This window comes from Pristiophorus japonicus, chromosome 2 (assembly GCF_044704955.1).
Source record: "Pristiophorus japonicus isolate sPriJap1 chromosome 2, sPriJap1.hap1, whole genome shotgun sequence".
Taxonomy (NCBI): Eukaryota; Metazoa; Chordata; class Chondrichthyes; family Pristiophoridae; genus Pristiophorus; species Pristiophorus japonicus.
In genome coordinates, this window is record NC_091978.1 from 132948877 (window position 1) to 132963612 (window position 14736).

Genomic DNA, 14736 nt, shown 5'->3' on the forward strand with positions numbered 1-14736 from the left:
ACTCCTGGCGGGGTCTCCATTATTGGATGTTTCTGAATCATCTGCAAAATATAAAAGAACAGATGACTGGTTAGCAGCAGGGGAGGGGGCACGGTGACAAGAGTAGGTTCACATAGCGCAGGCTCATTTGAAGGACCACGACGACTGACAATACATTGCATAAAACAAAGCCTAGCCGGTGGATAGCACATCGTATAATCTGAAGCCGAGCAACTACAGTACTTAACGTTGAATCAACCATGACTGTGGATTTTGCAAGTCTTACTGTCACACTCGAACGTGGGCTCAGTGTTCAAACCGGTGGTTGGTGCATTGCAGAGATCGATCATACCTGCCACACAACTTTCCAGATGAGTGAGTGGGAGCAGTGTTGCCAGACCGCCACCAGTTTTCCATTGATTTTGCTGCTTATGGAACAGCTTTTTCTGCAAAGATGGCAATAGAAACTTTTAAGAGAAGGGCCTTCTGCTGTTGTGGCGCACACAGAGCGTCATCAAAGCACTTGTACCATACTATATGCATTTACATCGAAACATAGAAAATAGGTGCAGGAGTAGGCCATTCGGCCATTCGAATCTGCACCACCATTCAATAAGATCATGGCTGATCACTCCCTCAGTACCCCTTTTCTGCTTTCTCTCCATACCCCTTGATCCCCTTAGCCGTAAGGGCCATATCTAACACCCTCTTGAATATATCCAATGAACTGGCATCAACAACTCTCTGCGGCAGAGAATTCCACAGGTTAACAACTCTGAGTGTTGAAGTTTCTCCTCATCTCTGTCCTAAATGGCTTACCCCTTATCCTTAGACTGTGTCCCCTGGTTCTGGACTTCCCCAGCATCGGGGACATTCTTCCTGCATCTAACCTGTCCAGTCCCGTCAGAATTTTAAATGTTTCTATGAGAATGGCAGGCAGTGACTAGTGGAGTGCCGCAAGGTTCTGTGCTGGGGCCCCAGCTGTTTACATTGTACATTAATGATTTAGACGAGGGGATTAAATGCAGTATCTCCAAATTTGCGGGTGATACTAAGTTGGGTGGCAGTGTGAGCTGCGAGGAGGATGCTATTAGGCTGCAGAGTGACTTGGATAGGTTAGGTGAGTGGGCAAATGCATGGCAGATGAAGTATAATGTGGATAAATGTGAGGTTATCCACTTTGGTGGTAAAAACAGAGAGACAGACTATTATCTGAATGGTGACAGATTAGGAAAAGGGAAGGTGCAACGAGACCTGGGTGTCATGGTACATCAGTCATTGAAGGTTAGCATGCAGGTACAGCAGGCGGTTAAGAAAGCAAATGGCATGTTGGCCTTCATAGCGAGGGGATTTGAATACAGGGGCAGGGAGGTGTTGCTACAGTTGTACAGGGCCTTGGTGAGGCCACACCTGGAGTATTGTGTACAGTTTTGGTCTCCTAACTTGAGGAAGGACATTCTTGCTATTGAGGGAGTGCAGCGAAGGTTCACCAGACTGATTCCCGGGATGGCGGGACTGACCTATCAAGAAAGATTGGATCAACTGGGCTTGTATTCACTGGAGTTCAGAAGAATGAGAGGGGACCTCATAGAAACGTTTAAAATTCTGACGGGTTTAGACAGGTTAGATGCAGAAAGAATGTTCCCAATGTTGGGGAAGTCCAGAACCAGGGGTCACAGTCTGAGGATAAGGGGTAAGCCATTTAGGACCGAGATGAGGAGAAACTTCTTCACCCAGAGAGTGGTGAACCTGTGGAATTCTCTACCACAGAAAGTAGTTGAGGCCAATTCACTAAATATATTCAAAAGGGAGTTAGATGAAGTCCTTACTACTCGGGGGATCAAGGGTTATGGCGAGAAAGCAGGAAGGGGGTACTGAAGTTTCATGTTCAGCCATGAACTCATTGAATGGCGGTGCAGGCTAGAAGGGCTGAATGGCCTGCTCCTGCACCTATTTTCTATGTTTCTATGTTTCTATCCCCTCTCATCCTTCTAAACTCCAGTGAATGCAGTCCCAGTCGATCCAATCTCTCCTCATATGTCAGTCCTGCCATCCCGGGAATCAGTCTGGTGAACCTTCGCTGCACTCCCTCAAGAGCAAGAACGTCCTTCCTCAGATTAGGAGACCAAAACTGAACACAATATTCCAGGTGAGGCCTCACCAGGGCCCTGTACAACTGCAGTAAGACCTCCCTGCTCCTATACTCAAATCCCCAAGCTATGAAGGCCAACATACCATTTGCCTTCTTCACCGCCTGCTGTACCTGCATGCCAACTTTCAATGATGATGTACCATGACACCCAGGTCTTATTGCACCTCCCCTTTTTCTAATCTGCTGCCATTCAGATTAATTAAGTGATCTGTATAATGTCCCTTTACTTGCACATTGTTCATCATGAAAACATTGAAGTGCAGTGCAGAAAAAAAGCAATCTTTATAATGTGTGACAATCAGAAGCCTAGCGATACCAAGATGTGTCACATTTACAATTTAAGTAATTGGGGTGCATAAATAAAAATATTACTTGCTCTGACTGTCCCACAAAGATCATGCCACCTCTTCCTGCACTGGTTATAAGTACTCCTGACAGAGTCCACAGAGGAAACCTGCTCAGGTTTTCACGCTTCTCCCATTGCAGATGGGTGCAGTTTCCCTTTACCCTTCTTTCCAATCTAGCCCCATCTTCTCTCTACAGTGCCTACCAGGGCCTCATTTGCATTAACTTCCTAGCCCTTTCCCAAATCATCCTGCGTTGTTGTTCTTGCAGCATCTGTGTTGAAGTATGGAACACTCTCCTGGAACTTTAAATCCCTTTTAAAAATAGCTGATTCAGACCTGGAAGTTTACTGCACATGCGCGGCCACACCCATCACGTGAAAAACGGGCGGAACTTTTTTCCCCCCATGCATGTGTAAAACTGGTGTTTTTTTTAATCACAGAAAGATTAATTTTTGCCATTAAAAAGGGTGCTTTTATTAACACTAACATTTGCCATATTTTTGGCGGTTATTTTTTGGCGTTATTTTGGCAGAAAAACAAAGTCGTTAATTGTGAATAATGTCAAAAAATGATATTGTTAATTGGAGAAATTCTAGCCCAAAGAATTTAATTATCATTGAGTCCCTCATAAGTGAATTTCAGTGCATATATTTAAGTATGTTTGTACAAATAGCTCAGCGCTAAAATGGCACTTATTTGATCGAACCTGAAGTATAAATAGGTGGGGTAGAATCCGTGGTTGTGGCCATGGGGAAATGTTTCCTATCCGCAAGTAAAATGTCCGCGTACCTGGTGGTCCAGGAGGTATGGAGATTCATGGTCCTGGGCATGTCCGGGTAAGCGTGGGTAGAGGCCCACGTATCTCGGGTGCACACGGTTCGAAAACGCCCCTTCCATTTGTACGGAATCCCCCATAAGTATGAATGGGAATACCCCCAAAAATACATCTACACTTCAAATAAATTTTAAAAAGCATTATATATTTTAAATTAATTAAAATGGCATTTAATTAAATATTTAAAACAAAAATTTGATTTAAAAAAAATAAATTCACGTTTTAAAGGAGCTAAAAATAAACTTGCCTTATTGCACAGTGTTTTAAATGTATGAATGATTGATAACATTTATTTTTATGTTTTTTTAAAACTCTTCCACTGGTAAAAGCAGGCGTAATGCCTGGTTTTACCAGGTGGAAGGATTTCACGGGCATTCGCTGGGCAGAACTCTCCGCCCATGAATGCCCCTTTCCGGGGGATGCATTGGATCTGTCAAGAAAATTCTGGGAAGATCGCAAGTTCTGGGTTTTCAAGCATTTGCTTCGCATGCAAAAACCCAAAACTTGCGGAGCACCTCGTATGCCCCTGTAGGGGCCCGTGATAATTGTACATGGTTCATAGAATTTATAACTTAATCTTGCATAGTGTACAATCTAATTTGTAATTTTAGGATACTTATTTTCTCAGACTGTGGAAGAGAATAATATTCTGGGAGTGATTATAAAAACAGTAGTCTTATTGAATTATGTAAATTATATCAAAAACTGAGGCTGAAGCTTGGCTGCTTTATAATTCAGTGGCTTAAAGGTACTCCCATGTATGCTCTTATTGTATACATCAGTGTTTTCTTTCACATACTTAACTAACTATTTTTGGGTTCTTTAGACTTCTTTCTTCAACTGATTGAATTTACCACCAAATGCAGAGATGAACCATTAATGAAATTATGGTTGGGACCACTACCTTTTATTGTGTTGTTTCATGCAGAGACTGTTGAGGTAAGGCACATAGGCATAGGTCTTTGGGTCTGTGGTTGATAAAATATATATATTTTTTAATTTATTCATTCACAGAATATGGATGTCACTGGGAAGGCCAGCATTTATTGTTCATCCCTAATTGCCCTTCAGAAAGTGGTGGTAAGTCACCTTCTTGAACAGCTGAGGTCCGTGATGAAGGTATTCCCACAGTGCTGTTAGGGAGGGAGTTCCAGGATTTTGACCCAGCGACGATGAAGGAAGGGCGATATACTTCCAAGTCAGAATGATGTACGAAAAAGTCATTGGTGGGAGTAGTCTATAGACCCCCTAACAGTAGCTACACTGTTGGACGGAGTATAAATCAAGAAATAATGGAAACTTGTAATAAAGGAACGGCAATAATCATGGGTGATTTTAACCTTCATATTAATTGGACAAAGCAAATTGGCCAGGGTAGCCTTGAGGAGGAGTTCATAGAGTGTATCCGAGATAGTTTCCTTGAAGAGTATGTTGCGGAACCAACCAGGGAGCAGACTGTCTTAGATCTAGTACTGTGTAATGAGGCAGGATTAATAAATGATCCCGTAGTAAAAGATCCTCTAGGAATGAGTGACCATAATATGGTTGAATTTCAAATTCAGTTGGAGGGTGAGAAAGTTGGTTCTCAAACCAGGTTCCTAAGCTTAAATAAAGGAGACTACAAAGATATGAGGGCAAAGTTGGCTAAAGTGGACTGGGAAAATAGACTAAAGAATGGGACAGTTGATGAGCAGTGGCAGACATTTAAGGAGATATTTCATAACTTGCAACAAAAATATATCCCAATGAGTAGGAAAGACTGTAAGAGAAGGGATAACCATCCGTGGCTAACTAAGGAAATAAGGGAGGGCATCAATTTGAAAACAAAGGCATACAAAGTGGCCAACACTAGTGGGAGGCCAGAGGATTGGGACATTTTTAAAAGCCAGCAGAGAACGACTAAAAAAATGATTGAGAGGGAAGATCGATTTATGAAAGTAAACTAGCATGAAATATAAAAACAGATTGTAAGAGTTTCTACAGGTACATAAAAAGGAAGAGCTAAAGTAAATGTTGGTCTCCTGGAGGATGAGACTGGGGAATTAATAATTGAGAACAGGGGAATGGCAGAGACTTTGAACAAATATTTTGCAATGGTCTTCACGGTAGACGACACTTAAAAACATCCCAATAGTGGATAATCAACAGGCGAGAGGTAAGGAGGAACTTAATACGATCACTATCACTAATGAAGTAATACTAGGTGAAATAATGGGACTAAAGGCGGACAAGTCCCCTGGACTTAATGCCTTACATCCTAGAGTCTTAAAAGTGGCTGCAGAGATAGTGGATGCATTGGTTGCAATCCGCCAAAATTCCCTGGATTCTGGGGAGGTCCCAGCAGATTGGAAAACCGCAAATGTAATGCCCCTAATTTAAAAAAGGAGGCAGACAAAAAGCAAGAAACTATAGACCAGTTAGCCGAACATCTGTCGTTGGGGAAAATGCTGGAGTCCATTATTAAGGAAGCAGTAGCGGAACATTTGGAAAAGCATGATTCAATCAAGCAGAGTCAGCATGGTTTTATGAAAGGGAAATCATGTTTGACAAATTTGCTGGGGTTCTTTGAGGATGTAACGAGCAGGGTGGATAAGGGGGAACCAGTGGATGTCATGTATTTGCATTTCCAGAAGGCATTTGATAAGGTGCCGCATAAGAGGTTACTGCACAAGATAAAAGCTCACGGGGTTGGGAGTAATATATTAGCATTGATAGAGAATTGGCTAACTTACACAAAACAGAGAGTGGGGATAAATGGGTCATTTTCCAGTTGGCAAACAGTGACTGGTGGGGTGCCACAGGGATCAGTGCTGGGTCCTCAACTGTTTAAAATTTATATTAATGACTTGGATGAAGGGACCGAGTGTAATGTAGCCAAGTTTGCTGATGATACAAAGATGTGTGGGAAAGCAAATTGTGAGGAGGACCCAAAAAATCTGCAAAGGGATATAGACAGGCTAAGTGAATGGGAACAAATTTGGCAGATGGAGTATAATGTGGGAAAATGTGAGGTTATCCATTTTGGCAGAAATAATAGAAAGGCAAATTTTAAATTAAATGGAGAAAAATTGCAAAGTGCTGCAGTACAGAGAGGCCTGGGGGTCTTTGTGCTTGAAACACAAAAAGTTAGTATGCAGGTCCAGCAAGTAATCAGGAAAGCAAATGGAATGTTGGCCTTTATTGCAAGGGGCATAGAATATAAAAGAAGAGAAGTCTTGCTACAATTGTACAGGGTATTGGTGAAGCCACATCTGGAGTACTGTGTACAGTTTTGGTCTCCATATTTAAGGAAGGATATACTTGCATTGGCGGCTGTTCAGAGAAGGTTCACTAGGTTGATTCCGGTGATGAGGGAGTTGACTTATGAGGAAAGATTTGAGTAGGTGGGCAGATGCACATTGGAGTTCAGACGAATGAGAGGTGATCTTATTGAAACTTATAAGATAATGAGGGGGCTGGACAAGGTGGATCCAGAGAGGATATTTCCACTCTTAGGAGAAACTAAAATTAGGGGACATAGTCTTAGAATAAGGGGCCGCCCATTTAAGACTGAGATGAGGAGAAATTTCTTTTCTGAGGGTTGTGAATCTATGGAATTCTCTGCCCCAGAGAGCTGTGAAGGCTGGGTCATTGAATATATTTAAGGCGGAGATAGACAGATTTTTGAGCGATAAGGGAATAAAGGGTTATGGTGAGTGGGCAGGGAAGTGGAGCTGAATCCATGATCAGATCAGCCATGATCTTCTTGAATGGCGGAGCAGGCTCGACGGGCCAAATGGCCTACTTCTGCTCCTATTTCTTATGTTATGACTTGGAGAGAGCGGTGTTCTCATGCGCCTGCTGCCCTTGTCCATCTAGGTGGGCGAGATCACAGGTTTGGGAAGTGCTGTCGAAGAAGCCTTGGTGAGTTGCTGCAGTGCATCTTGTAAATGGTACACACTACACCATGGTGCGCTGGTGGTGGAGGGAGTGAATGTTTAAGGTGGTGGATCGGATAGCAATCAACTGGCTGCTTTGTCCTGGATTGTGTTGAGCTTCTTGAATGTTATTGGAGCTGCACCCATCCAGGCAAGTTGAGAGTATTCCATCACACTCCTGACTTGTGCCTTCTAGGATGGTGGAAATGCTTTGGGGAGTCAGAAGGTGAGTCACTCGTTGCAGAATATCCAGCCTCTGAAGTGCTCTTGCGGCCGCAGTATTTATGTGGCTGGTTCAGTTAAATTTCTGGTCATTTTTTTTTTTCTTTTCTTGGTTTATGGAATGTGGGTGTCGCTGAACATTTATTGCCCATCCCTAACTACCCTTTAGAAGGTGATGGTGAACTGCTGCAGTCCATGTGTTGAAGGTACGTCCACAATGCTGTTAGGGAGGGAGCTCTAGGATTTTGACCCAGTGATGATGAGAGAACGGCGATATACTTTCAAGTCAGGATGGTGTGTGACTTGGAGGGGAACTTGGAGGTGATGCTGTTCCCATGCACCTGCTGCCCTTGTCCGGTTTTGGAAGTGGTGCTGAAGAAGTCTTGGCGAGTAGATGGTGCACACTGCAGCCACGGTACACTGGTGGTGAAGGGAATACATGTTTAGGGTGCTGGATGAGGTGCCAATCAAGCAGTCTGCTTTATCCTGGATAGTGTCGAACTTCTTGAGTGTTGGAACTGCACTCATCCAGACAAGTGATGAGTATTCTATCACACACCTGACTTGTGCCTTGTAGATGGTGGAAAGGCTTTCAGGAGTCCGGAGGTGAGACACTCGTCGCAGAATACCCAGCCTGTGACCTGCTCTTGTAGCCACAGTATTTGTGGTTAGTTCATCTACATTTCTGGTCAATGGTGACCCCCACGATGTTGATGGTGGGGGATTCGGCATTGACATTCAACAGCATTACCAATGTTAGATTCTCACTTGTTGGGGATTGCCTGGCACTTGTGAGGCGCTAATGTTACTTGCCACTTATCAGTCCAAGCCTGAATGTCGTCCAGGACTAGCTTCATGCGGGCAGGGACTGCTTCATTATCTGAGGAGTTGCGAATGGCACTGAACACTGTGTGCAATCATCAGGGAACATCCCCACTTTTGACCTCATGATGGAGGGAATGTCATTGATGAAGCAGCTGAAGATGGTTGGGCCTGGGACACTGCCCTGAGGAACTCCTGTAGCGATGTCCTGCGGCTGAGATAATTGGCCTCCAACCACCACAACCATCTTTCTTTGTGCTAGGTAAGACTCAAACCAGAGTAGAGTTTTCCCCCTGATTCGCTTGACTTAATTTTACGAGGCCTCCTTGATGCCACACTCTGTCAGATGCTGCCTTGATGTCAAGGACAGTCACTCTTGCCTCACCTCTGGAATTCAGCTCTTTTTCCATGTTTAGACCAAGGCTGTAATGCCAAGTGGTCCTGGCAGAACCCAAACTGAGCTTTGGTGAGCAGGTTATTGGTGAGTAAGTGCCGCTTGATAGCATTGTCGATGACACCTTCTATCACTGCTGATGATGGGGGATTTTAACCTACATATTGATTGGTCAAATCAAATCGCACAGGGTAGCCTTGAGGAGGAATTCATAGAATGCATACGGGATTGTTTCTTAGACCAGTATGTTACAGAACCTACAAGGGAGCAAGCTATCTTAGATCTGGTCCTGTGTAATGAGACAGGAATAATAAACGATCTCCTAGTAAAAGATCTTCTCGGAATGAGTGATCACAGTATGGTTGAATTTGTAATACAGATTGAGGGTGAGGTAGTAGTGTCTCAAACGAGCGTACTATGCTTAAACAAAGGGGACTACAGTGGGATGAGGGCAGAGTTGGCTAAAGTAGACTGGGAAACACAGACTAAATGGTGGCACAATTGAGGAACAGTGGAGGACTTTTAAGGAGCTCTTTCATAGTGCTCAACAAAAATATATTCCAGTGAAAAAAAAGGGCGGTAAGAGAAGGGCTAACCAGCCGTGGATAACCAAGGAAATAAAGGAGAGTATCAAATCAAAGACCAATGCGTATAAGGTGGCCAAGGTTAGTGGGAAACTAGAAGATTGGGAAAATTTTAAACGACAGCAAAGAATGATTAAGAAAGCAATAAAGAAAGGAAAGATAGATTACGAAAGTAAACTTGCGCAAAACATAAAAACAGATAGTAAAAGCTTTTACCACGGAAGAGAGTGACTAAAGTAAATGTTGGTCCCTTAGAAGATGAGAAGGGGGATTTAATAATGGGAAATGTGGAAATGGCTGACACTTGAAACAATTATTTTGCTTCGGTCTTCACAGTGGAAGACACAAAAACCATGCCAAAAATTGCTGGTCACGGGAATGTGGGAAGGGAGGACCTTGAGACAATCACTATCACTAGGGGGGTAGTACTGGACAGGCTACTGGATCTCAAGGTAGACAAGTGCCCTGGTCCTGATGAAATGTAACCCAGAGTATTAAAAGAGATGGCGGAAGTTATAGCAGATGCATTCGTTGTAATCGACCAAAATTCTCTGGACTCTGGGGAGGTATCATCAGATTGGAAAGCAGCTAATGTAACGCCTCTGTTTAAAAAAAAAAGGAGGCAGACAAAAGGCAGGTAACTATAGGCCGGTTAGTTTAACATCTGTCGTGGGGAAAATACTTGAAGCTATCATTAAGGAAGAAATAGCGGGACATCTAGATAGGAATAGTGCAATCAAGCAGACGCAACATGGATTCATGAAGGGGAAATCATGTTTAACTAATTTACTGGAATTCTTTGAGGATATAACGAGCATGGTGGATAGAGGTGTACCGATGGATGTGGTGTATTTAGATTGCCAAAAGGCATTCGATAAGGTGCCACACAAAAGGTTACTGCAGAAGATAAAGGTACGCGGAGTCAGAGGAAATGTATTAGCATGGAAAGAGAATTGGCTGGCTAACAGAAAGCAGAGAGTCGGGATAAATGGGTCCTTTTCGGGTTGGAAATCGGTGGTTAGTGGTGTGCCACAGGGATCGGTGCTGGGACCACAACTGTTTACAATATACATAGATGACTTGGAAGAGGGGACAGAGTGTAGTGTAACAAAATTTGCAGATGACACAAAGATTAGTGGGAAAACGGGTTGTGCAGAGGACACAAAGATGCTGAAAAGAGATTTAGATAGGTTAAGCGAATGGGCTAAGGTTTGGCAGATGGAATACAATGTCGGAAATTGTGAGGTCATCCACCTTGGGAAAAAAAACAGTAAAAGGGAATATTATTTGAATGGGGAGAAATTACAACATGTTGCGGTGCAGAGGGACCTGAGGGTCCTTGTGCATGAATCCCAAAAGGTTAGTTTGCAGGTGCAGCAGGTAATCAGGAAGGCGAATGGAATGTTGGCCTTCATTGCAAGAGGGATGGAGTTCAAAAGCAGGGAGGTCCTGCTGCAACTGTACAGGGTATTGGTGAGGCTGCACCTGGAATACTGCATGCAATTTTGGTCACCTTACTTAAGGAAGGATATACTAGCTTTGGAGGGGGTACAGAGACGATTCACCTAGGCTGATTCCGGAGATGAGGGGGTTACCTTATGATGATAGATTGAGTAGACTGGGTCTTTACTCGTTGGAGTTCAGAAGGATGACGGGTGATCTTATAGAAACATTTTAAAATAATAAAAGGGATAGACAAGATAGAGGTAGAGGCAGAGAGGTTGTTTCCACTGGTCGGGGAGACTAGAACTAGGGGGCACAGCCTCAAAATATGGGGGAGCCAATTTAAAACCGAGTTGAGAAGGAATTTCTTCTCCCAGAGGGTTGTGAATCTGTGGAATTCTCTGCCCAGGGAAGCAGTTGAGGCTAGCTCATTGAATGTATTCAAATCACAGATAGATAGATTTTTAACCAATAAGGGAATTAAGGGTTATGGGGAGTGGGCGGGTAAGTGGAGCTGAGTCTACGGCCAGATCAACCATGATCTTGTTGAATGGCGGAGCAGACTCGAGGGGCAAAATGGCCTACTCCTGTTCCTAATTCTATGTTCTTATGTTCTTATGATTGAGAGTAGACTGATGGGGCTGTAATTGACCGGATTGGATTTGTTCTGCTTTTTGTGGACAGGATGTACCTGGGCTGTTTTCCACTTTGTTGGGCAGATGCCAGTGTTGTAGCTGTACTGGAACTGCTTGGATAGAGGTGTTTAGTTCCTGCGCACAAGTCTTCAGTCAGCACTATAGCAGGGATGTTGTCTGGGCCCGTAGCCTTTATATGTTTAGTTGTTTCTTGATATCTTGTGGAGTGAATCGATTTGGCTGAAGACTGGCTGCTATGATATTGGGGACCTCGGGAGGAGGCCATGATGGATTATCCAATCGACATTTTTAGCTGAAAATGGTTGCAAATGCTTCAGCCTTTTCTTTTGCACTCACTTGCTGGGCTCCCCCATCATTGAGGATGGAGATGTTCATGGAGCCTCTTCCTCCCGTTAGTTGTTTAATTGTCCATCACCATTCATGGCTGGATTTAGCAAGATTGCAGAGCTTTAATCTGATCCGTTGATTGCTTAGCTGTTTATAGCATGCTGCTTCTGCTGCTCAGCATGCATGTAGTCCTGTGTTGTAGCTTCGCCAGATAGGCATCTCATTTGCAGGTTTAGCCTGTGCTGCTCCTGGCATGTTCTTCTACCCTCTTCATTGAACCGGGTTGGTCCCCTGGTGTTGATGGCAAGAGTGAGGGATATGCCAGGGCAAGAGATTACAGATTGTGGTGGAATCTCTGCTGCTGCTGATGGCCAATAGTGCCTCATGGATGCCCAGTTTTGAGCTGCCATATCTGTTCTGAATCTATCCCATTTAGCACATTGTTAGTGCCACACAACACAATGGAGGGATTCCTCCGTGTGAAGATGGAACTTTGTTTCCACAAGGACTGTGTGGGGGTCACTCCTGCCAGTACTGTCATGAACAGATGCATCTGTGACAGGTAGATTGGTGAAGACCAGATCAAGTAGGTCTTTCCCTCATTGGTTCTCTCGCCACCTGCCGCAAGCTCAGTCTGGCAGCAGTATCCTTCAGGACTCAGCCAGCTCTGTCAGTAGTGGTGCTACTGAGCCAGTCTTGGCGATGGTCATTGAGGTCCTCCACCTGGAGTACATTTAGTGCCCTTGCTACCCCAGTGGTTCTTGTATTCAATATGGAGGAATAATGATTCATCAGCTGAGGGAGGGAGGATGGTAGGTGGTAAGCAGCAAGAGGCTTCCTTGACCTGAAGCCAGAGTCAATGTTGAGATCTCTCGGGGCCACTATCTTCCGATTCTATACCATTGTGCAGCCAAATCTTATTTACGGAAGTGCAAGTTGTATTGCCATAGATGTTTACAGCACAGAAGGATGCCATTCGAGCCACCAGGGCTCTTTGCTTGAGCAATCGCAAACTAATCCCATAGCCCTGCATCTTTCTCTACTACAAATGTTTCCTCTTGAAAGACAGAATTGTCTCTGCCTCAACTATTCCCTTGGCAAAGCATTTTATATTCAAATAAATCTCAGTATAAATACATTTATTCTCATCTTCCTCCTCACTCTCATTAATAATTTTACTTTAATGATCACTTTTTATTGACAACTGGAGGGACTGATCTTTCTGTATTCAGCCAGTCAAAACCTTTTCATAATTTAAAAATTCTTCATTAGTTCTCTTCTTTGCTCCAGTTGAAGTAGTCCCAATATCTCTCATTCTCCTCATAACTAGTTTCTTATTCCTATTATGACCATGGTGAATCTATGCTGTATGCTTTCAATGGCTTTGATGTCCTTTCTTTTATTGGGGTGTCCAAAACTGCATAGGATTCTAATTCTGGCCTAACTGTGTGCACCGTGCACACTCCACAGTTTCATCTTTTAGTTTGTTGGTAATTTGATTTAATACCTAAGCAAATTTGCTATATTTCAGCGATTGGGAAGTGCTATAATAAAAGCAGAAAATGCTGGAAATCTCAACAAGGGGTCACAGATCTGAAACGTTAACACTCTTTCTCTCCACAGATGTTGCTTGACCAGCTGAGATTCTAGCATCTGCAGTATTTTGCCGATGTAATAGGCTCTGTTGTGTTTATGGCTGCAGTGGGACTATGGCAAACATCAGAAACAGGACCATCCAAGAGCAACATTTCAGAGAAATACGTGACTGCTGTACTCTCACTGCTTCAGTATTTCACCAGGCCAACATTGCAATGGGATGACTGTAGGTGGTGCAATCACTCCTGCTAGAATCCTGATTTAGCAAAACCTTTTGTTTTGTGCGATCTTTGCTTTAGTAGAAATTAGAAGTTTTTAAACTTAAAATCAAACTTTCAGGATCTGGCAGCATATCTGATCATGTGTGTTCATGTTCACAGTCCTGTTAATCAATGGAGTCAGCAGACTGCATAATTCAACCTGAGTTACCCAAACTGTAATATTGGCACGGTGTATTTGTGGCTCTGCTTTTGAACAACTAGAATAGAACGTGCTAGTAGTTTATGATTTTGTTTTCCAAGGTGTCTCACACAATTAATTGAGGATGTATTAAAAATACAAGCAGTGAAGAATCTAACAGTGTATCATTTTGTAATCCTATAGATGGTACTGAGCAGTTCCAAACACCTTGATAAATCCTACGCATACAAATTTCTTCACCCCTGGCTTGGTAATGGGCTGCTGACGAGGTATGTTAGTACATCTGCATATATGTGTCTCAAATAGTCTTTGCTGCTGTCAGTGCACGATGTTTTAAGATTATAAAGGAATAATTTTCTGGAGAGTTATCATAGGTAATACAGGGGTAGTCTTCAATCTTTAGAATTCTTAGCTGTCATCTTCTGTAGGTCTGTGTCCTGTATTAAAGTGTGGGATTGCAGTAATCATGCAAGATAACCTGTAAGTACATTTAGATTATTTTTTTTAAAGTTTGATATATTTGAGTATATTTGAAACATTTTGTTCCCTCCCCTCCTCTCTCTCACTCTTTTGCAGGCTAGTGGACAAGCAGGAGACTTGCTGCCAAGTTTTATTTTAGTGGTGTTCTCTTTAAACCAGGAAATGCTCAGGCAAGGCATTGCGTAACTGAAGTTTTTTTTCCAGCATCAGTTCTGTCGGGAATCACCTGACCATTGCTCACCATCTCTCTATGGCGTTGTTCGTGAAGTGGGGAATTGCTGCCCTCAATTTGTCAAAACATCATTATAACTCTAGAAATCAGACATTCATGCCAACTTTCTTTAATTCATCAGTTTAATACCATTAGAGAAATAGATGTATCCATCACACTGAACAAACAATAGATTATTGCATTCCATATTACATAATTTTGACAAGGTCCCACACGAGATTAGTGTGCAAAATTAAAGCACATGATATTGGGGGTAATGTATTGACGTGGATAGAGAACTGGTTGGCAGACAGGAAGCAGAGAGTCGGGATAAATGGGTCCTTTTCAGAA

General features: G+C 43.1%; 1 protein-coding gene across 3 annotated transcripts in view; it reads left to right on the forward strand.

Annotated features, from left to right (window-relative positions):
* Positions 1-14736, forward strand: part of LOC139240938 (cytochrome P450 4V2-like) — a 90569-nt gene that overhangs the window by 2253 nt on the left and 73580 nt on the right. For 2 of the 3 annotated variants that reach the window (XM_070869494.1, XM_070869503.1), the window contains exons 2-3: positions 4140-4252; positions 13878-13963. In XM_070869494.1, coding sequence (XP_070725595.1) covers positions 4140-4252; positions 13878-13963 — 199 coding nt within the window. The remainder of the gene's footprint in view (positions 1-4139; positions 4253-13877; positions 13964-14736) is intronic. The other variant, XM_070869511.1, reaches the window with a different exon arrangement.